Source organism: Haliotis asinina, chromosome 5, assembly GCF_037392515.1.
Source record: "Haliotis asinina isolate JCU_RB_2024 chromosome 5, JCU_Hal_asi_v2, whole genome shotgun sequence".
NCBI classification, from domain to species: Eukaryota; Metazoa; Mollusca; class Gastropoda; order Lepetellida; family Haliotidae; genus Haliotis; species Haliotis asinina.
In genome coordinates, this window is record NC_090284.1 from 10,906,677 (window position 1) to 10,928,829 (window position 22,153).

Here is a 22,153-nt window from a genome sequence, read left to right on the forward strand (position 1 = left end):
GTCAAAATGATATATTCAGAGACTAAACGTTAGTCTATAAATTTCCAAGTAGTTATACTGCGCAAGAAAATCAATGGATCGTGGATATTTTGGGAAATGCTCTCATGTTTTGAAGATTGAGCACACAGTTTCGTAAAATACCCCTAAAGTATTCATAAAGTGTAAGTATTTGGTTTTGCATGTAACAGGTAAAGTAGTCCATTGCATCTGCCAGGTTCTCACGAATGCAGTCGTCGCTATATGGGTGAAACAACGCCCATGCTGCGTATACCTTCAACTCACTTACTAATGCAAAGACAGTCCTCGTCATTATCATTGTACTAAATCTACATACAGCCACAAGAGAACCTATCGCTTGCCTTGAGTCTGGCGCGACAATCCGAAGGTCGATGTCATGAGCATCGACCAAAGTACCTGACTCCTCCTCCACATGCAGGTGTTCTCTTTGTGTTGTTCCCTTCACACGTGTGTGAAGGTGTGAAGCGGAGCATTTATACTCACACATTGACGTCGGTCAAGGTGTTAAAACTTCTAAACTTTTTTCTTTGTTTCCTATACGAAGGGCTCAATTTTCGGACTAACACGTAAATAGTTAACAATACCACGTAAATAGTTGTAACAATACTTCCCTTTAATACGGTACATTTGGTGTTACATTTTCTCAGTAAAGTACAGATTCTGGCACGTATTGGGGGCGAGTCCCGTCGGTGATTCGAACCCACACTCTCAGAGAGAGGGACACCTGATCGCTAGCACACAATGTCATCTTACCCACTCAAGCACCGCTGGCGATGCTCTTGATGTGAATCACGGGATTCACCAAGATTCATCTTTTACAGACCTCCGCCTTATTGCTGAAATACTGCTGAGCGCGTCTTAACAACCAACCCAAACCACAAATAATATATCATGTGTTTTTGCTTTATGTTGCAGTCGGCAGTATTCCTAAGTGGTTCAGACAAACCAGTGATTGACAGTATCAGTAACGAACAGGTACAGGAAACGGTGACGCACTGTAAGCCGTCAGGCATTGTCCACTGGTACAGCAAGATAATTCAAGACACTGGTCATTATTATTAACAGTCTCTAAAAACGTTTATGTTGCCTTAAGTATGTTGTTTTACGCCACAATCATCAGTACCAAAGCTATATCACAGCGGTTTGTGAATAATCGAATCTGCGACGGACCAAGGAGTTGATCTTACGACCAACTTTAAATGAAACGCAAAATGAAAAACATCAAAGATGTTTTATCCGTCTGGTTCCGACCATTTTAACTCTGAAATAATTCGGGAACATCCGGGTTAAAATTTGTCTTCAGCAAACCAAGCTTACAGTAACCAACGCGATCGGGTGATCAAGACCACTGACTTGGTGGATATATATCGTCGCATTCAAATTTCGCATGTCGATGTTCATGATGTCAGTCACTGTATTGTCTGATCCAGATTCGATTTTTCACAGACTGACTTTGTGTAGCTGAAATATCGATTAGTGCGGCGTTAAACAACAAACATAATCTAACTTTGAAATATTAATACTCCCATCACAAAACAAAGCCAAAACCCCAAGCGTATCTCAGATTTTGGGACAGTTACTTTAATTATGAAATGCAAGAGCTCTGGCATAAAATGTCTAACTCCTTGGCAATATGCGCCTATTATGTGTTGATGTAATGATCATAGATACACATCACCTGTGTGATTTATCTACTTTAGCTTTAGTTAATTTGGCGCATACAAAAATACATACACACACACACACACACACACACACACACACACATATATACATACATGTTTTTAATATATTTTATCTATAAAGCTAAGACCCCGTGAGAAACAGTACATACATACATATATATACAAGCCCCTGAGCTCCCGCGATATACAGGTATATCATATACAAGTACAGGTATATCATATACAAGTACGTCTGCATAAGCTTAATCTACAGAGATGAACCTACAATGCCACTTGCCAAAGTCATCAATTGTAACGTAAATTATATCAAGAATTACATTTTCTCAGTAAGAACATACGAGTATCACCTGCGTAGATGACCTGTTATTGGACTCCGGCACTAACGCACCTTCCACTGAAATGCACCTGTATAAAGGAACCGAATGCAAAACGCCCTTGACAACCTTTGCATGAAATATCCCAACACCCCGGATATATCCGGGTTGTCGCTTATATAATCATTGCGCAAGAACGTTAAGTGTAATCGACTACAATTAGGTAAAAGCAATTCTTGTAGATTTGTTTTTATATTCATAGATAAACGACATGCACCTTCTTCAGAAGATAGACAAAAGGGATTAGGTTCCGTTGCCACATCAATCCACATATTGCCGTATTAGGAAGTGATACATATGTGTATACATTTGGAACTAGGTGCAGATTTGGAACTAGGTGCAGAACAAAGTCGACAAACAAAAGACTGTTTAAGCAGCATAGACTTTATATATCATTAATAAATATCATTTCTTTAAATTCAAAGAGTTGCGCGGCCATGTAGTCTTGTAAACAATGTGATGTTGACGCTCTCTCCTAGCTGGCTTTAATTTCAGATCAGTTTGACTTCAGGCTCTTAAATAATGCCAGTAAACAGTTTTTAAAAAGATTAAATACAACACTGATCGAAACTCATTTATATAAATACTCCGACAACACTTTTATCTCAAACTATTATTTCTAGAAGACCGTTGAAATATTCATGTGTAGATCTGGTGTTTCATTACAGCCTCTTAAATAGCGTTCTCTTCATTCCAAATTACAGCTTATCCACCACAGACTTCCCCCAACCCTGTCTCATTCCTCAAAGCGCACGCTCCAGGCTCATCTCCGCCATTAAATCAGACAGAGAAATGAAAGAACTCCGTAGAAACAAAGTCCCATGTCATTTGAAGAAGAAAAGTTCCTTAATTTCATAACGTAGATTAGGCAATGTTATGTCCCCTTTGAAATAAATGCTTTTGCTCTTTTAATCGCTCATGCTTTACAATTACTGTCGCTGTCTGTACCTGAACAGGGGCGATCTTGTGATCATTTTGTTTGAAATAAAATCTCCTTATTTCCCAGGCCTAATTAATGAAGTTATCCCTCTCTAACAAATTGAAACTCAGGGCTAAGATCTGAAGAATAACTTAAAACGAAATATTATATATGGTGGCGTGCAATTTATTCCATTTTATCTATACGAGCTTGTTACATTACTGCTTTAATCTTTGAAATCCGATCGACAGCAGCCTTTGAGGAAGCCCTTTGATGCTTAATTGGCCATGCATTATGATCGACCAAAGAAACGCCTTTTAGTCACCGGTATCACGATAAGGGGACGTAACTCTAGATACTTTAATGTTTTCTCGTCACAAACGCACAGCAATCATTGGAGATACGGAGTATTTTCCTGTCGCAGTGACTCTCAGGTAAATTTATTGTTCGTAATCTTTTAAAATGCCATTCTCGTTTTACAGTTCTTTATTTATTAAGTAAACACCATTGATTAGTCCGATAAATAACGGACGGACGTTGTGTATTTGATAAGAGTGATGATTATTGTGATCGACATATGTCCATTACCGGCGATGATAACAATTTACAGACAGGAGACTATGTAAACTGTACATTAGATCTATATACATGCATAGATAATACTATATTTCAAAAGTTCTGTGTTTATTAACGCTTATTATATTTCTTTATGAACTCACTGGAAATGTTTAGTTTGGTGACCATAAAAATGTGACTCAATCCTTTATTGAAATTTGCATTACAATGTAATGTAATAAAAATGAAACGTATCCATCATAAACATATCTTTACAATTGGGGTGGTATTATATTTCAGATGATTTATTGTCGTAATGAAATTCAAGGTAATTAAGTATTAATTAAGGTGGTAAGTTATACATTGGCTCTCCAAATATGTAAGAAATCCAACACTTCACATTGGCGTGATAGAGAGATTGGCCCCATTGCAATACACTTCCCAATCCACGTATGGAAATATTAACCCCCTGTGATAGGACAGGTGCTGCCGGCAGGTGCGTCATTCCTTTGATGTTTGCCGCCTCACGACTTTCCTGAATCCGCATGCCGAGCGCTATACATTACTTCGCATGACGTTAAGGGGAGAGATTTTATGGACGCTTTGAGTGGTTTCTGGGATACACGACAACGTTGCCAACGTCGTTTGATGTTCCTGCTGTTACACATTCGACTACACATAATCTGTTCATATATCGGATTATTTCAGGTGAAATAGTGAAAGCCTCGGATTTACTTTTTGATTTACAGAGGTAGGAGTTAATCCTATTATATTTTTTCACAGATGACAAGAAGGATAACTTTTTGAGTGGCATTTGTCCAAGACAACAGGGATTGTTTTGATCTTCCATATCAAACATATTCTGGAATATGACCAAACAAACCTGGTTTTATGTTTATAACATCAAATAAACACATAAAACTTAATCCGATATTAAGAACCCTGATCAACAGCTTCAAATGAAAAGATCAAAAGACCTGGAGGATCAAGTAAAATTTAAAGTAGCATAAATCGAGATTAAACACTCTAACAACATTACGCCATTGACTGTGTTGACAATCCGCGCCAATTTGTCACCGTCTATTTTTCGAGTCATCTAATCGTCCATATTCTATAACCGCTCTTAGGTAGGAAGTTTGTAATTCTCTGAAGCGAAGCGAGCCGCATGAGCCACCGACTACATCAAAGACGCCGCGGGTTGGTTTTGATGAATTAGTTAATTAATTAAGCGAAAGTGTAAAAAATAAGCACAGCGAGATGACAGGTATTGAAAGATTAAAGCCAAACTTGTTATAGCCGAGCCGCTTGGAGTTCCGCGCTGGGCCACGCCTACTTTACACCCCACAACTCGTGCCTTTCCCCCAATCAGCCATCAAGCGGCGCTCCGACCATAACAATAGACCACACCTCGGCTCCCTTTGATGTTGAGATCCCTTTGTGTATTCACTAATTACTCGACCTTGTCTTTGTGCTATGCCGATAGTACAAACATCTGTCCCCAGCAGATGAAAGGGACGCGGAGTGAAACATTTCGTGGCATATTGCCAGCGTGATAAATCGGCCGCGATGAAAATTGTTAGATTTCATACACCGAGGTGCCCCGAAAGTTAAAAGTCTTCAAAAAGTGTCTTCTCTTTAGGAGCAGGACTCTCCCGTCTGAGGTAAATACCGAACACGATTCAATATGTTTGTGACAACCAGTTCACTAGTGCTGAAGGCGTTCTATCCAGCCTGGTCTGTTTCGGCGGCGTCACCACAAGCTTGATTTACAGCTGTGTCTAATGTAGTGACCGTACATCAAAGGGACTTTCGGCAAACATGTGTAATTTATAAGGGCAAGGGTATTATCTCCAATACCGAACGAATTACCATCTTTTCTCCCATGAAATACAGTATACGTTGACGGATTTCTTTTTTTCATGATGTTATAGACATATATCTATGGTGGCATGGCAAAAAATATATCTTGAGTACGCTTGAGGGGACTAAAATAGCGAAAACATTGACGGTGAATCTGTAAGACTCCAAACTCTCCCAACTCCGTGTTGCTATCGGAAGCTATCAAATTGTAACAACGTCTCAAGGGATGACAGGTCATGCCATATTTGTTTGAAAATCCATTATTATAAATGTGGTAGACGAAATCTTGCATGTAATTGATAAATGTACTGTTGTACATAAAATGTAACTCATACAACTGATTTTCTGATGAACGTGAATCATAATAAGTATTTGGGAAACAAACTTACACCCCTTCGCCGCTTGGACTCGCTCAGGGCATTTTTCTCAATGTTGATTTTATCTCCGCGCTGATTGGTGCGGTTCTTCTAAAGGCTGTGACGTCACGGTGTATGGGGATTGTCGGCGGCGGGCATGTGGCTTTGATCTTATAGATTCAAACTTTTCAAATCTCTATCAGCGTTTTTGTTCCTTCCCATGGATGTTTTGAGGCCGGGTTCCCCTTTGTCTACAATGTGAGTGGATAAGGTAAGCCATGCTGTGAGCTTTAGGTCGGTCGCCATATGCAGGTCCTAATGCTTCATGTAGCGTCGAGCACGGACAAGCGGGACCACGGAATCGTATATGTGGAAAGCTTGCTTTTCGCCAAAGTCGTTCATTGGATTTTCTAGCAGTGATTACCACATCGAAGACGTTCTATAGTTCATGTGTGATTTGGATTTTGGAGTACATCGCCTCACCCACAGCTAATGAGTGTTGCTCGTATCTACACTGATTGTGTGCCGTGATTGCCCAGGTGGACTCTATTGGATACCGTAGATACACCTGCTTCAATTACATGTGCTTTATCCTTCTATTGTTTACAATGTATATATGGTAAGTTATCACTGGGCTTTATAAGCTGTTATCGCAGTCTTTAACATGTCTTGTTATATATAAGAGTTTATTCCTGCAACGAAGCTCAGTTATTGATTATGAATCTCGGTAAATTGTCATGTGCTTGTTGTATATATATTTTTGGAAACAGGGAGTTTCTAAGCGTGAGCACAGCTATTACTAATAGTGTTTGTGTTTTACGCACTTGGTCAACTCCTTTTGGTACTCTATTGTAACAGTTGCCGCTAACTGTATATTATGAAGCAGTGTTGATATTTCTACACTTCGAATATCTTTGGATATATACTTTCTATCACATAACTACCTGATCTACGGTCGCAAGTATTATGTATCATAGGGTAATTCAATCCTCACCTCTTGATTATTTGTGAAATGTCTACTTATTGCCTAATTTTTAGAATTATCAGTATTTGATAGTGACAAAATATCAATGCGTTTATTGTCAATGTATAATGATACAAATAGTCCGTGGGGCGATAGTCGTCCTCCCGAGCGGTTCTAATGAACACGCCTTTATAATTATTACATGGTAGGTTAATGGTACGGTTTATTTATTTAATGGCATTTATAGATTCTACTTGGGAATAAGTCTCGAGTATGTGTGTGGCGTTGGTCTGAACACTGGGCGACGCCATTTGCATTGAGTGTAATGGCGGACGCACGGAGTCGGTCTTAGCTTCACACTTTGATCTGTTTTGGCCGATAAGTCTTGCTCTCTTCCAAGGTATGCGATTTGTATCGACGGTTTATATTCTTTCCTGTATATTTGGTTTGATACTCTGTTGAAATGTGAAAATGAAAAACATTTTGTGGTGAAGCCATGCTAGCTTTGAGCCGGGGTGATCGGCTTGCGAAAACGATTTGCTGTGAAACTCAGAGGTGCCGGTGGCCTCGAGTTTAGTCAAAGGAGAAGGAGGGGATCGTAAAGCACAGAAACGGAGGTAGTAGCCGTAAAATTTCTCGGCCGTAGCGCCAGCTAGTTGTGGCAGTGGAGAGATAGCTCGCTTTGGGTTTGAAATATCGTCATACGATCCCCTTTTCCAGCCTGAAAGTGTGTCTGTTTCTATGATCGGGTTAGAAAGAGCACGATTTGCGATCGTGAGGGCATTGCCAAATCACCTAGACTTAACTCCTATACACGACCCGCTTTGTTGCCTTTGCTTGAGGGAACGATGCTGTATATTTTCTGATACAGTCAGCGTAGTTTATAAAGATTAATGAGTCAATGTAACAGGGAGTAGGCAAGATAAAATTCAGCTAGGTCAGGCATGCATCCTAGGGGTCGGGACTGTTGCCACAACCTTAGTAGGTCACACAAGCATTTTTTGTAATGTGTAGACAGAAGCTAGCATCATAGTAGTTAACAGAAATCACCCTGGTATTGCCATGCCTGATGGCCTGTTTAACCTCAGCGAGATGATTGTTTTGGTTTATTTTTTATTGAGCTTGTTAGCTCAGGCTGGTGAACAGCAACATCTTAGAATTTATCGTCCATGACTGTTATACAACTGTTCTTGAAAGTGGATGCTGTGTTTGTAGTGTTGCCAGTATGTCAGAGAAGTAATCTTTCTCTGTTCTGACCCCCACCTATCATAGCTCCCAACACAAGTACAGAGACCACACACATAGATCACACTGGCAAGTCTTATTCACAATGTGATACATTTTCTACAGCCAGTGCAATATACACCCATATTACCCGGGGCTGCAAGTGAAACCCTTGTCAAACAATCTAGGTACTGTCTTTATACCCTAGTTGGTGTATATTTGTTACATTTCCTTTTCAGGGTGGACAAGTAACAGAGTTAAGACAGCTGATACGGAAAGGTGGTCTATCTCTATCTGTGTTTGATGGTGATATAGCTTATTTGAACTTCTAACACAAACAGCATTAAATGTGAAGTCACTAAAAATGTAAATGTCTAAGATGGATAATCAATTAGCCATTAGTAAAGTTGAGGGTTTATAACTAAAATGTATATTTCGAAGGTAGATAATCAGGTAACCATAAGATTACCCAAAGTATTTAGTCCCCTATTTAATAATTCCTAATTGTTGTATTTTTCATTTAAGTTTAGGATTGTTTCTCCACCTGATAAAAATAGTCATTTATGTTCTGCAGTACACTGACACGGTCCAAGATGAAAGGTGACTGTATCTATTTTGATTGCATGTGGTAATTCTAGTGGCGCAGAACAAGCAAAGTTGTAAATATGGAAGTATTACCAATACTGACTGTATAATGTGATATCCCCCTTCAGCAATATGCTTGAAAGTATCATCTGATCTAAGTGCAATGTTTATCAATGCTCAAATAACATTGTGATGGATTCATTGCCTTGGTGGTAATATTCAAACAATTTGTTAAATCATATTCAAGTACCAACGTGCAATTATTCTGCAACTGGTTTCCGAGCATACACTAAGCCCCTTTGATCTTTCAGATGTGAAAAATAAATGAAGTATTGTTTAATCACCGTGACTATTACAATAAGGTTTTATATTCGTTTAATTGAAATAGGAAACCCAGATGTTGCACAGAGGGGATGCTGCAAAAAATGGACCATCATCAAAGGAACTTTTTCAATTGCATCCTGGTTAAATGCAGTGTGATGTGAATGGTGCAACCACATCATAATCCATATGACTAAATAATTGAAATATGGCAATGTTTATTGCACTGTGCATCAGCATTTGTTCACAGCTGAACAAAAGCTGAAATTATGTTAAATTGTTTCAGTCTTTCATTGTATTGGCAGATCACTTTGATCTTGTGGTGGAACGTAATAACCCTCCCATCTCCCCGCAACAAACCAACTGGGTAGATGTGAAATTGAAAATAGTGTAGCATCTGGGAGAGATATTGTATTCATCATTTATCTCCTGTTCCTAGCACACTGAAAGACAGCAGGGTAGGGGGTAGTATTACAGTGTATCAGCTTGCGGTCCCAACAATACATTTCATTTTGTCCTTGTATGTGGGAATTTAATTATTATTCTTGTTAGTGCTGGTGTTAGTTTACAATAAATTAAAACATATTTAAATTAATATAAGTTTCCTAACATTCTTCTGCTTAGAATTGGTAGATCACCAGTTACATAATTTCAGTGTTATATAAACGACTTAATGGCACGTTTAGTTATGTACCACAGACCGACGTATAGTTTCACCTATACCTTTCGTGCACTCTTATGTCATAGCCAATCACCTTGCATCTATGACTGATGCACAGTATCACAGTATATATTATACTGTAGCCATAACAATGCATGTACCTATCATTGACATTCACTGGATGTTACACCGCAGCCATGCGGCATGCATATATCAGTGACACACAACACACACTGGTTGTGTGAAAAAGGCCATTGACTCACTTCTTCTAGTGTTTTAACTCCTGTGAACATATGGTTTAGAATCTTCAGCAATTCATCCTTGTCATTATAGGTCAAGTATCAATTACTATGTAGTTTTACTCTGGCTGGTTTGACCTGTGATCAAATCTTGATTGTGCAGAACTCATGTAGTTATCACTGGATTGTTTTAGTCCTGGTAGTTGGGGTTTTTTTTCAATGTTGTAATACTCTGACAGGTTCCAAGTGACTGGTCATGCCATGCTGGCACAGGTAATATCTGTGACATTATATCACAGTGACACATGCTTTGCTAGTTTCCACCTCTATACCATAACAAGACACTATGTACCAAAGTGAGACATATTACAATATAGTAACATTGTGACACAAATCATATCATAGTAAGGCAATACATGCTGATGAGGCTTTATGGCAAAGTAACACAGCTTACACCTTTGTGGTTATACCACAGTGATGTGACTTACACCACAGAGAAACACTATATTCCACAATGAGACACTATGCATCATACTGAAATGGGTTATACCACAGGGAGACTATGCACCAGAGTGATATGGGTTATACCACAGGGAGACTATGCACCAGAGTGATATGGGTTATACCACAGGGAGACTATGCACCAGAGTGATATGGGTTATACCACAGGGAGACTATGCACCAGAGTGATATGGGTTATACCACAGGGAGACTATGCACCAAAGTGGTATGGGTTATACCACATAGAAACCCTATGCACCACAGTGATATCATGCTCTTCCCACAGAGGTTACTTGTCATATCTTCCTATGAACCTCTGTTCTAATACGGCCATATATCTCGGTTCTCATAAAATCCCCTAGCGGCAAAAAATGGCAGCAGATTTATCTCCCCTTTTCTGTCCAATTAGAACATGTGTTTTATCGACTTAGATTCAACTTGACAAATGCAAGCAATGTGGAGAAACAAAAATGACATGACTGAGTTCTGCCTACAAGAAACATTTGAGCATCACAGTCGGGAAGAGGTTCTAGTTTTCACGATGCATCCGGAAGTTACCGAGATCTTTCGAATGATTGCTTTTGAAACAAGATCACTGATTGCACTTCTAAATCTGATTGCCTCCAATCATGAGTCTTGAACACTTGCACCATGAAAAGGTCATATTAGAACAGAGGTTACGTAGGAAGATGTGACAAGTAACCACTGTGGGAAGAGAATGCAGTGATATATGAGTTATACCACAGTGAAACTGCACATCATCACGTTTCACACATCTCGTCTCATTGTCCACAAGTTCAGCAAGTTCACAAGTGTGACACACATACTTCTGCAGTGACACACCTTTAGTGTTTCAATGAACACAATTAGGTGGCCACATCCTCCCCACTTCCACTTCCTGTTGTCTGTGGTTTTCAGACACTGGCATGTAAAACTACATTGTAATTGATAATCAAGTCTTAGCATCCTTAATGAGTGGCCACTGGTATTGTTTGTCTGCCTTGACTTGCATATGCTTTTAAAACCACCGATATGTGTAGATTTCTCCTAACCTTTTCAAATATTTTGTCATGTGTTCGTTCACAAATGCATTTACTGTAAATGTTCAAATTCATCCTGAACAGGATAAGTATTTTGGGGGCAAGATAGAAATACGTAATGCATGACAAATATTGTCACAGTGGTTGTCATTTTCTGCAGATGTTCTGTTGTATAGTTTGTATTCTCCCAGACAAAACAAAAATAATTGATTTGTGTGAATATTGCAGAAGTTATTAGAATGGATCTAATATGGATTGTTTTGCATTTACGAATACAATGAGAAAATAATTCAATATACTGGGCCATTGGGGTTTTTTTTAGTTCCTTGTCCATGAATAGACATACTCTTGCAGCTGAATGGTATACTTGGTTTGTAAGCATCTGAGGAAATAACCTCAATCTGATTTATGTATGTATGTATAAATAAATGTGTAGGACCCTTTGAAGTTAGCTTGGATTTCATCTCTTGGACTAAACAAATGAAATGAATTCAGATGACGGCCTGAATCTCTCGTACTTCAACAAGACCAGGCATCTGCATAAAGAGACAGATATCAAATTCTCCTTTCAAAACAAGCAAAGTTCATAAAGTTTAGTGTCTTGAATATCAAAGAACGATCTGTGTAGGGAATTAATGTATGAAAAACAAAAAAGGTAGAACACATTAAGATTGCCTTTATGAATGTGAATCTTTGTCAGAGATATCTGTATAATTTGAGATAGCAAGTCGGTAATGAGAACTTGATAGTCTTGATCTTTGTGTAGGTTGATACATCCGTTATCCACTGACCATGTGTTAACTTGTCACATGATGCTCCTGCTGGCGGAATAAAGGAATATTAACAATTGTAACAAGACATCAAAGACTAGTGTGTCGGTAATCTTTTGATTAACATGACCTGGTGATTGGATTTTAACACACTGGACGTAGGATGCACTTTGATGTATTATTCCTTGTGTGTGTGAGCAGGCTGGTCAAGTGAGAACAGATACAGCTATATTTGTTCACATATCTCTGTATTCCATCAACCCATACACTAGTTAGTCATAGGAAGGCATGCAGAAGTTATATTCCTTATTTGGTGTGAAATCCATTGTCTCACTATTCAATTGTTTGTGTAGACTTTGCACAGAGAAATTAATTATTTCTGCCGGTTGTAAAGGTCAGTTTGTCACGTATTGTCTTCTACGTGGAAATCTATTTTTGAAAAATAGGATTGAAATGCTTGAGAATGCCCTGGGAGGATATTGTGCAAGGTAAGGAGATTTGGGATGTGAATACTGGTATGTTATTATATGTAAACAGTCCATGATCATGCACTGGATGTACACATGCTATAAATTGCTATATCCTCCTTGTGTTGTGACAGTAAGAGATGACATACACACTAAGATAATGCTAAGACTAATCGCTGTGGAGCATGCTACATCCTTGAGGAAGAGTTGACAGGTCACCAGTGACAAAGTTAATTGTCCTGACCATGGAATATGGGATCGATATCCTATAGGAGACTGAGAGTGGTGTTATGCTTTGTAGCAGATTGTATTAGCTCTGCCGTGTGTTATTCCATGGAACAGGACAAAATCTGCTATTAATGAGTACAGGTTGCATGTTGGCAGCTAGTAAGTGGAATAGTCCTGATTGAATAATGTGTGTGTCTGGTGAAGACATGGGTAGTGTTACTGGTTAGCTGGGGTTTGCAGGGACAGGCACCATCGATCGGTGCCATTTCTTGAGCTTAAACCTCTGTGGCAAACAGATGCCTCTCCAGGGTTACAGGCATAAATATATTACCGCTAACATTTTGGTGGAATATTGTCCTATGCTAATTCTGTGTCAGGTGCTGAATACTTGCTATTATGGTTAAATACATGTCAGTCAGCCTTGCTTTTGTTTAAAGAAAGTGACACTGCAGGCATTCAGTCGCAGTGAACTACACAAACTAGTCCACTTTTCATTTCACACTGTTTAATGTGAATTATAGATTTTGGCTACAACAACTTATACTAGATTTTGACTAGCCTCAGACTAACAGTCACTGAATTTGTGTTATTGATGTATGTTTGAGATGCATATTTGTCGTAGATGTTTTATTGTTCATGAACTGATTAAGATGTATGCATGGTAAAAATATGGAAAATGTGTGAATCATTGTATTGATAAATGTTGAAAAACCTGGAATTAATTCAGAGCAGTTCAAATGGCCTTAATTTTCATTGCAAGCTGTTAGTCTCTTCATCTTGACTGTTTTGCACCAGTGGAAGATTTTGTCAAAGTGTTTCATGGTTGGATAGGAAATTAATATGGCTGCTTTATGGTTGTAAAAAATCCTTATCAAGCCCGAGCATACTTTGATGATTTTGAACCACTCCTAAGTGCAAATTATCTTGTGAAGTGTTGAAAGTCTGTGTTGCATCAATTACATGGAAGGAACATGTTTCAGAAACATTTGCTTTCAGTTTACTGTCATGAGAATGTATACAACATGTCTTTTTTGTCAAAAGATCTCCCTATGTCAGTTAAGGCCACTAAGAAGGGGAGCCAAAATTATGCCCTCTTTTCATGGCAGTGAAAGAGATGGATTTCCCTCCCTTTGTCCGAGGTCACGAGGTTCACTCGTCTTAGTTGGCCTGTGTTTTTTCTGGTAGGATGTGGGCAAGGCTGCAAACATATGGCTGTATGTAGGATTCCCGAGCACAGATCTTGATACTGGAGATTCTTTGAAGTGCTTTGGGTGACTGAGCCCTCTCATTACAGTAGAGAACATTCTTCCTTACATCAAAGCCCAAACTGCAAGCATATTCCTAAAGCCTCTCTCCACATGTATCTTTGGGAACTGACAACGTCAAAGGGAGAATGGCTACAAACCTAACCTAACCCTTTTAGCTTAGATTTTAATGTAATGTTTCTTGGGTCAAGCTTGTAGGGTTGGTGGAAGTCTTTTACATCGTCTTTTACTGATGGTATTCACTTTGGTAGGACTTTCTTTTAAAGGCTAGGCCTCTCGTCTCAAAGATTTCAGGGTTCTTAACTGTTCTTAGTTGAGATCGCAAGTTCTATTAGAGCATAAATCAAATGGTTTGTGGAGCCACGAAGTCAGTAGTATCCAAACAGCCTTGAGTTGAACCATGTCCCTCTACTATCAGAAAAAGGCTGCCTTGTCTGAGGTCAGGATGATTTTAGTATTGTTGGAGTTTATTGTTTCAAAAAAGGTTAGTTTACTCGCGTGAAACCGGGGCTTAAAGAGATCAACTGGATACACAAGTGCAGTGCTTCACAAAGATTTAAAGCAATTCCATTAGGATGGTATTTTAGAATCATACATTGCCGCTGGGAATAGTCAATCAGAAATAACCAGCCTGTTTGTTGGTGAGACAAGTATTTGCTGTTAAATTAGTGAACATTGAAAGAGCATGTGCATGCATGTGATAGGTAAAGAAGTTATTGAATCACTATAGGTATATAACTTATGTTTAAGTTTTGTAGCAAAGAATCTTTGTATGCCATTTTATTGTTTATTAATAAAATTCCTTTGTCTCAGTCATGAATACCGAATTTATTTCGTGTCATTGTCTAGTAAAGAGTTGGCAATGAGATCATGGTCAGTTGACACAGAGTTCATCACGAATAGAATTTCAAAGGTTTCCTTTTATTTGCTTAGTTGTCTCAGAGTTTTGGTCAAAAATCCAAAATCATCCACACAAACATGGTATCTGAAGCTAAAAGCAAGCTTGAACTGTGTTAGCGGTGACCAATCAGCTTGTTTGCTTGATAGCAGGACTGAGCATTGATTGAGAGAAGGTGACTACACGACCATCGTCAGCTTCATCCTTTGCTAACATAAAAAATAGCTTTGCCTGTGCCAAAATAGACATTCTTACTCGATGGTGATGTTGAGTGTGGACTTGGCTTAGACCTGAGCAAAGTATGTGTTGATCAATAGAAGAATAACATTTTTGGGGGACACTGTCATATTAGATTTTGAAGTTTAATTCATTTGATATTCACGTTATTATCTTGTGAAATAGATGATGTCTTGCTATCAGATTTAGTGGATTAATTTGAACAATTGAAATATTTTTTAGGGAAAATGCTTGGGGTCATTCTGAGTCTCAAGCAATTTTACAATCGGTCATATTTGATTTGAAAGCTGTCAGAAGTCGACAACGATACTGCAGGAACGTAATGATTCATCTTGTCATTTCAGATGTGGCTCTAAGACATTGTGGCAGCACGACAAACTCGGGCCTCATGGGAGATGCTGAGTCCCAGCGAGGATGACAAGCAAAGTGTATGAATTTCTCAATGACTCCGGCGGTAACAACTTCACGGAATCTGCCCCACGACCCCCAGTCCCCGGGGAGGAGAATGAGCTTCAGTCAAATGGGGGTATGTCCACACAAAGCTCAGGCTCCCACAAAAGTCATTTGTCCAACAAGAGTAACAGGAGTCAATCGTCCACTAAAAGTACCAAAAGTGCCGCCTCGAACAAAGGGGAGGTAAGCCATTCCCCAGCTGCAACGCCGCGAAAATCAAACCTTGAGAAATCAAGCTGTACCTCTTCACAAAAACTGGACCATGAAGAGATGGAAGCTCCAAATGGCTACGAGCCAGAAGGTAGTGCTGCCAATTCCCCTCCCTTTACCGAGAACAGCACCCCACCCCACCTGAAATGGGCTGAGAACTTGAACCACCTCCTGAGTGACAGTGATGGCGTCCAGCTCTTCAAAGAGTACCTGGATAAGGAGGGTGGTGGTGCGCTGGAAGTTGACTTCTGGTTCGCTTGTCAGGGACTCAAGCGCAAGAGTGCGCAGAGCACCAATATCCCTTCTCTGGTCAAAGCCATCTACAAGCATTTCGTACGCAATGATGGTGTGAGGTGTTTATTGAAAGAAACGAAACAAGAAATTTCGGACAAAATCAACAAGAAAATGGCAGTGGATCAGTATATATATGACACAGCTGCTACTGAAGTTGAATCATATATGAGAAATGTGACATATCCTGCGTTTTTGAACTCTGATTTTTATGTGCAATATGTTCAGTCATACGGTGATAGTCCAAAGTCCAGTCACTCCAGCGGCTCTAACAGTGCCCGACCGATGTCCCAGCCAGGTCCGCTGCCATCGTTACCTGAGGACAAGGAACTAGATACAGATGCCAGCAAATTCACCTCTATGGGGCCACCCTTGTTTCATAAGGTTCTCTCACACAAGTCATACCGAAGTGATTCATCTGGTGCTAAGAGGACAGAAACAATATCAGGGTGAGTGTTCAGTCTAGGTGACATTGAAGTTAAGCTGATCGAGTAATCTCCATTTAAAAGCTCTGTCTAGTAATGTTTTCCTCCTTCCATCCATAGTGGAACATTGTACAACATTCTACATTTCCTGCTGTAGTGCTGACGAAATATTAAAACACACGTAACTTCAACTCTCTGAAACCTTACTCCTCAACTTTTAAATTAGGAAAATTGTTTAAAGCTCTATATATGTAATGAAATATAACTTCGTTTGGTCAGAATAATCATCTGAACTAGAACAAAATCATCAGGTATCATGAATATGATGGATTTGTTTTTATAAAATGTGAGCACTGCCGAAAAAAACCCAAATATTCATGGTCAATAACTTCAGCAGCAGTTCTTGTGTTCTCGTAATTGATGTACAAGAGGGTATAGCAAGTATATAAATCTCGCTCCTCTTTCTTGTAGCCCTTCATCTAAACAGCAGTGAGTAGACTCGATTTAAGTCTCTTGCCAAATGCACTTACTTCACATGTGCTGATTGTTCAGTTTAATGTTAAAGCTTTTTGCTACTTTTCTCTTAGGCTGCAAAGCACTAACACATGATTGAAGTTTTATTTCTTCATTTCAATATGCTAGCTTCAGTATTCAAGCCACGAGCACCATCAACGTCCACACTGTTTACTGTTGTTCTGTGCATTCATTTTACTTTATGATATTCATATAAGTAAGGTTCTTATTGATGTTTTTGCCATTATCGTTATATGTTGTTACATAATTTGAGCAATCAGGCAATGGTAGCTGCCTTATTGCCCCACTGCCCCCAGTCATGCCTTTCCTCAGCCCACCCAATCCAGCTGTCACACCTCAGGGTTCTATTCAGTGTATCTTGCTACTCAACCCTTCAGAGATTCGTATTGTCCCCACCTACCAAATTCCAAATTTGCAATATTCTATGTCCCATCCCACAACGTGTAATATGCCCTCTTTTAACTTGTGCCACCTGCACCAACTAGGTGTTTTTGTATCTCCAACCGTCTGTGTTTGTTTGTGGTTTTTTTTCACACTGCATTGTTCTCGTCTGTTACTGATTTACATGTTATATTTTGTCATTCCCTCCTTGCCATTCTCTCTATGTATCCCATCCCTGCTCTAAGTGCAGACAATATGAATTCTTACCTGCAGGACAGGGATATCCCATCCCTGCTCCCAAATCACACAATCCTGACATGGATATTCACCTTTTGATTGGGTATGCCACACATGAACTGTTACAGCTGTCCCATAATATATTTGACTTTAAAATCAGCCAAGTGAGCAAATGTCCTTGCTATTTCCACCACCACCTGCAGCAGACCATGCATGTCTCTGATAATATTTCCAAGCATGAGCACTGCTTAAGAATTTCTGAATTGGTTTACATCTTTGCTGCACCCTATGTTTCGAGATAAATAACTACATAGGATGGAAACATTTTCACAAGGAAACTGTTTAACATGATAACATTGATGTTTGTATAATAAACTACCACGAGTGTTAATTAAGTACTGTATTATCTCCAGTAACGGTTCGGGTATGAATTGCTCGTTCGTCTTGAAGGTGTACGGTCAGTCAGCTGGATGGCTGCATATGAACAACTGTTGGTTAAGGCAGCAGAACGTGATCTGTGAAGCTTTAAGATAAACAGCTTTATGTTTGCAACTTTCCAATAAAATGTCCCTGGAAACTGAATTTTGATTCAAAACGGCCTCCATTCTCTTGTGATCTTGAAAGCACTGAAGCACAAGCTTGCAGTATGAATATTGATCAGTTCAGTCCACAACATTTATATTTTAATCATAATACATTACTTTTTGAAGTGTGTTTTTGATCTTTTATGTCAGATATTCATCAATAGTTACTAATTCCTAGCTTATGATCATATGCAGCGCTAGTAGGCTTAACTGGTTCTCAAGTTCCACATGATGAAGTCTTGTCAATAATATAGGCAGATGCTTTTGTCCTGTTCACATGATCAAACAGCTGCGCTCCTTTGATCACCCATGCTGACTGGCATAAAGTGTTGATCAACAGCTTTGGCACTTTTTTATAAACTTCATTATTTGCATGAATTGAGATATAAGTATTTTGAAAACACGGAACTTCATCCATGTGACAGTAGAATGATCATTATCTTGACAATGGAGATTTTTAAATTCACATTCATAACGAATTAGACTGCAAAGGGATCAAAAGTTGGCCTGTTTGGCCTTTCTGTTTATAGTGTTTCCCTTCCCCTTTCATATTAGTTACATTCATAGTAAGAATACTACATTCGCTGCAACTCGAAGTGAAATTTAAATTTAAACAAGTAATCACTTAGCTGTTACACATGCTTTGAGGAGAAATTTGTCATTTGTTACATGTATTTATATATTTTGATTCAGTGTAAGAATATCCGTGTTTTGCAGGTACCCTCTGTATTGTAATTCTCGCCATTCGTCCTACCCAAACCATGTGTCATACGCACCTGCCTCAGCTCAAGATAGCGAACTGCAGTCTCTCTCAAGTGACGCCCTCACTGACGACACCATGTCAGTTACAGACAGCAGCATGTGAGTAACAAAAATAACAATATTGTCTTAGAGCAAGATATGGTTCAGTCACACATTATATCATAGTGGATCAGGTGGATAATGGGACTGATTCAGCCATGTATGGGTGAACGACTGCCTCCGGTGCCAGCTCTCTTGATTCTGTCTGATTATCCCCATGTTGCTGATTAGTACTTATGCCGTCAACCACTAGTCAGTTTCATAGAGGTGATTGAGGGGTACACGTGTTAAAAAAAATCCCATCACCCGACACCTGTTTTCATTTAAGTGTTCTCCACACTCTCTTGCATACATTCATAGATGTTTGCTGGCTTTCTTCCTCACTCACTCACTCACTCACTCACTGAAATATTGGTGATTACTAGACATTTTCACCCAGACTTTGTTATTTACCCTGCTGCCATTTACCTGTGTTAATGTCTCTCTGTGGCTTGTGTTCAACATATTAACAGGCCAGACCAGACCAAAAATATTTGTTTTACAGATCCACCTGCCATATTTTTTCAAGACCAAGAAAAAATAAATAAATACATTTACCCCGCTGAAAAAGTAAAATCCTAATGTTTTTGTTGGTTAAAAATGTAAACTCACAAGAAAATACTTCTAAGATTGTTTCCTCTTTACCTATATTCACTTACTAAATTGCCAAAAGTAAAATACTTTGTGTATTTAGAAAGAATACTTTGATTGGAAATGCATTATTATTTTTTTTTCCAACCTGTGTTTAGGTTTTCAGTTGACAAAAATCTGTAAAACAAGAAATAAAATTGGTGTGGCCTAATCTCAAGTTCAAAATGATTATAGCTGACATTGTTATTTTGATGAATTATGAAATAGCAAGATGGATTGTAAGTTGTTATCAACATCAAATAAGTACAAAAAATTGGTAATCTTTTGAAAAAATAAGATGAAAGATTGTTATGGTATATTTTCAAAACCTCTGTCATTTCATCTTCTGACTGAAAAGAGTATTATCGCTTGCATCTTCAAAGAGTTCTCTTTTTTATCATTTGAACAGATGTTTGAGATTTGGAAGGCAATGAATCTTTTCACTGCTGTTGTCTGAAGGATGTTTGATATTTGATGAGCAGGAATCAATCGTAGACAGCCATGATCCTGTGTCTTCTCTTTCAAGTGTACATAAAGAATAATAAATAATATATCATGGAAACATTAAGGATGCTCTTTTAACTCCTCTCTAAAAGCTCGAACCTAGTCAGGTATGACACAGACTGAGTCTTACATAAAGAGTAGAATTCTCTATCAAAGATTTGCTTTTTGCCATTAAACATGAAAAATTATTCATCAGAGGTGACTTGTAAGAGGTTGGGTACACTGTTGCCCATGGTTGCATGGGTGCTTTGAATACATCAGACAGATGGCCTGACCAGGATAACAAAGAGGTGCTAGTTTATCTTCAAACTTTTATGTCCACATTCAACCATTGTTGAACACAAAATATGGTCTGGGCCTCCAGTAATCATGTCGCGGTTGAATGATCAGAAGCAGAGGTGGAAGGCTGGGTGATATTAGTTTACTAGTCGGTGTTTGATCATTCGAGCGGAACAGACTAGATGAATTCATTCCCATGTGCTACGGGAAGCCCCAATGACAATTCAACAGTTGAGGGATTTTGCATTGAAGGTTCATAGAAATTCATCTTTCATACATCTTGACTGTAAATTTGTTAGGAGAAAAGCCAATTTTGACAAGAATAACTGCTTCGCTCAATTTAGTGTTTTTCTCTCTTAAGAACTTATAAGTCATGAGACTTATTAAACTGGGATATTAAATGACAAAGTTATTGCATGTATTTAATCATGATGATTTATGTTTACTTTATGAAAATAGAATTTAAGATGATTTTTTCTTTTTATCATCGGCTTTGAAAATCACCTTGTTAGGACATATCCCATTATTCATGTTTCTCAGTTAAAGATTCTCAGAGGAATAATAATATTGAAATATGGTGAATAACATTATACTAAGGTATCAACTAAAGGTAAATTTTTTGCAATTTTATGTCCCATTAATTGTAACCCCAGAGGACAGCTTCGTTTGAAGTAAGAACAAGGGATGTGCATAAACCTTCCATAACATTCTTCATTGTTACAGAGAAACAAACACGTAATCAGCTTAGAATTTCATGTTTGATAAAAAGATATGTTTTGTCGTTTCATGAAGATGAAATGTTCTAGATACAGACAGATATCTTTGAAATGCAAAACTTGATTTATTGATGTAATGCCATATTTTCATGACTTATTTGATGTTTGCTACACAAGCATTTAGAGGTTTCCTATATCCCGAACCAGAAACCTACATGATACAGAAACAGATATGTCGTGTCTCCCTTATGCAGAATTAAAAACTTTAGCTGTGGTATTTTCTACCATCCAGCATATCTGTTTCTCAGTAGCCTTTTGTTCATGAATCCAAAAGGTGTTCTTTACCGAAAACCCACTCCTGAACACGAGCACAACTCATGTTATATGTTTCTTTGTAGTAATTAAATTACTATGGCGGGTGATTACGATCCGTATCCACATGTGAGCAGGCTTTTGTCTGACAGTCTTTGAAGCAGAGGCACTGGGAAGCACCCCATTATGTTACCCTCTTTGGCGATCAATTTGCCATTGACAATCAGTCGAGCCTAACACACATGCAAACTTCAAACGCCTGGGCCAGCCCCCATCAAGCAATTTATGCCTTGTTTATAAAAGGCCTAGCCACTTCCATAGCGGAAAGCTTTTTATCTAATGAATAGTATGGTGCTTTGATCTTCAAAAGCTCTACCTGGTCCAGTGCAGGCCTGTGATTGGCCCACAACAGAGAGATTGTGTTGATAGCAGTATGGCGAACACTGTCCTCTAACTCAGGCCTATATATCATGTCTGACTCTGCTGCTTCTTATTCTTGCTCAGCTAAACTTTCCTTTGGTTTGATCTTTTCATGGAACACAAATGCTTGTAAATGTCTCTTTGTGCTGTCTTTCTTTATGAGATTTCTT

General features: G+C 38.7%; 1 protein-coding gene across 6 annotated transcripts in view; it reads left to right on the top strand.

Moving 5' to 3' along the window:
* The first annotated feature begins 5,851 nt into the window (after positions 1–5,851).
* The window catches only part of LOC137284988 (axin-1-like), a 30,802-nt gene continuing 14,500 nt past the window's right edge, over positions 5,852–22,153 (top strand). Inside the window, exons 1-4 of one of the 6 annotated variants that reach the window (XM_067817083.1) lie at positions 5,852–6,025; positions 15,512–16,570; positions 17,018–17,035; positions 19,000–19,143. In XM_067817083.1, the coding sequence (XP_067673184.1) occupies positions 15,582–16,570; positions 17,018–17,035; positions 19,000–19,143 (1,151 nt within the window). In that variant the 5' untranslated portion in view covers positions 5,852–6,025; positions 15,512–15,581. Of the gene's footprint in view, positions 6,387–15,511; positions 16,571–17,017; positions 17,036–18,999; positions 19,144–22,153 lie in introns of all 6 variants that reach the window. The other 5 variants (XM_067817080.1, XM_067817081.1, XM_067817084.1 and 2 more) reach the window with 5 other exon arrangements.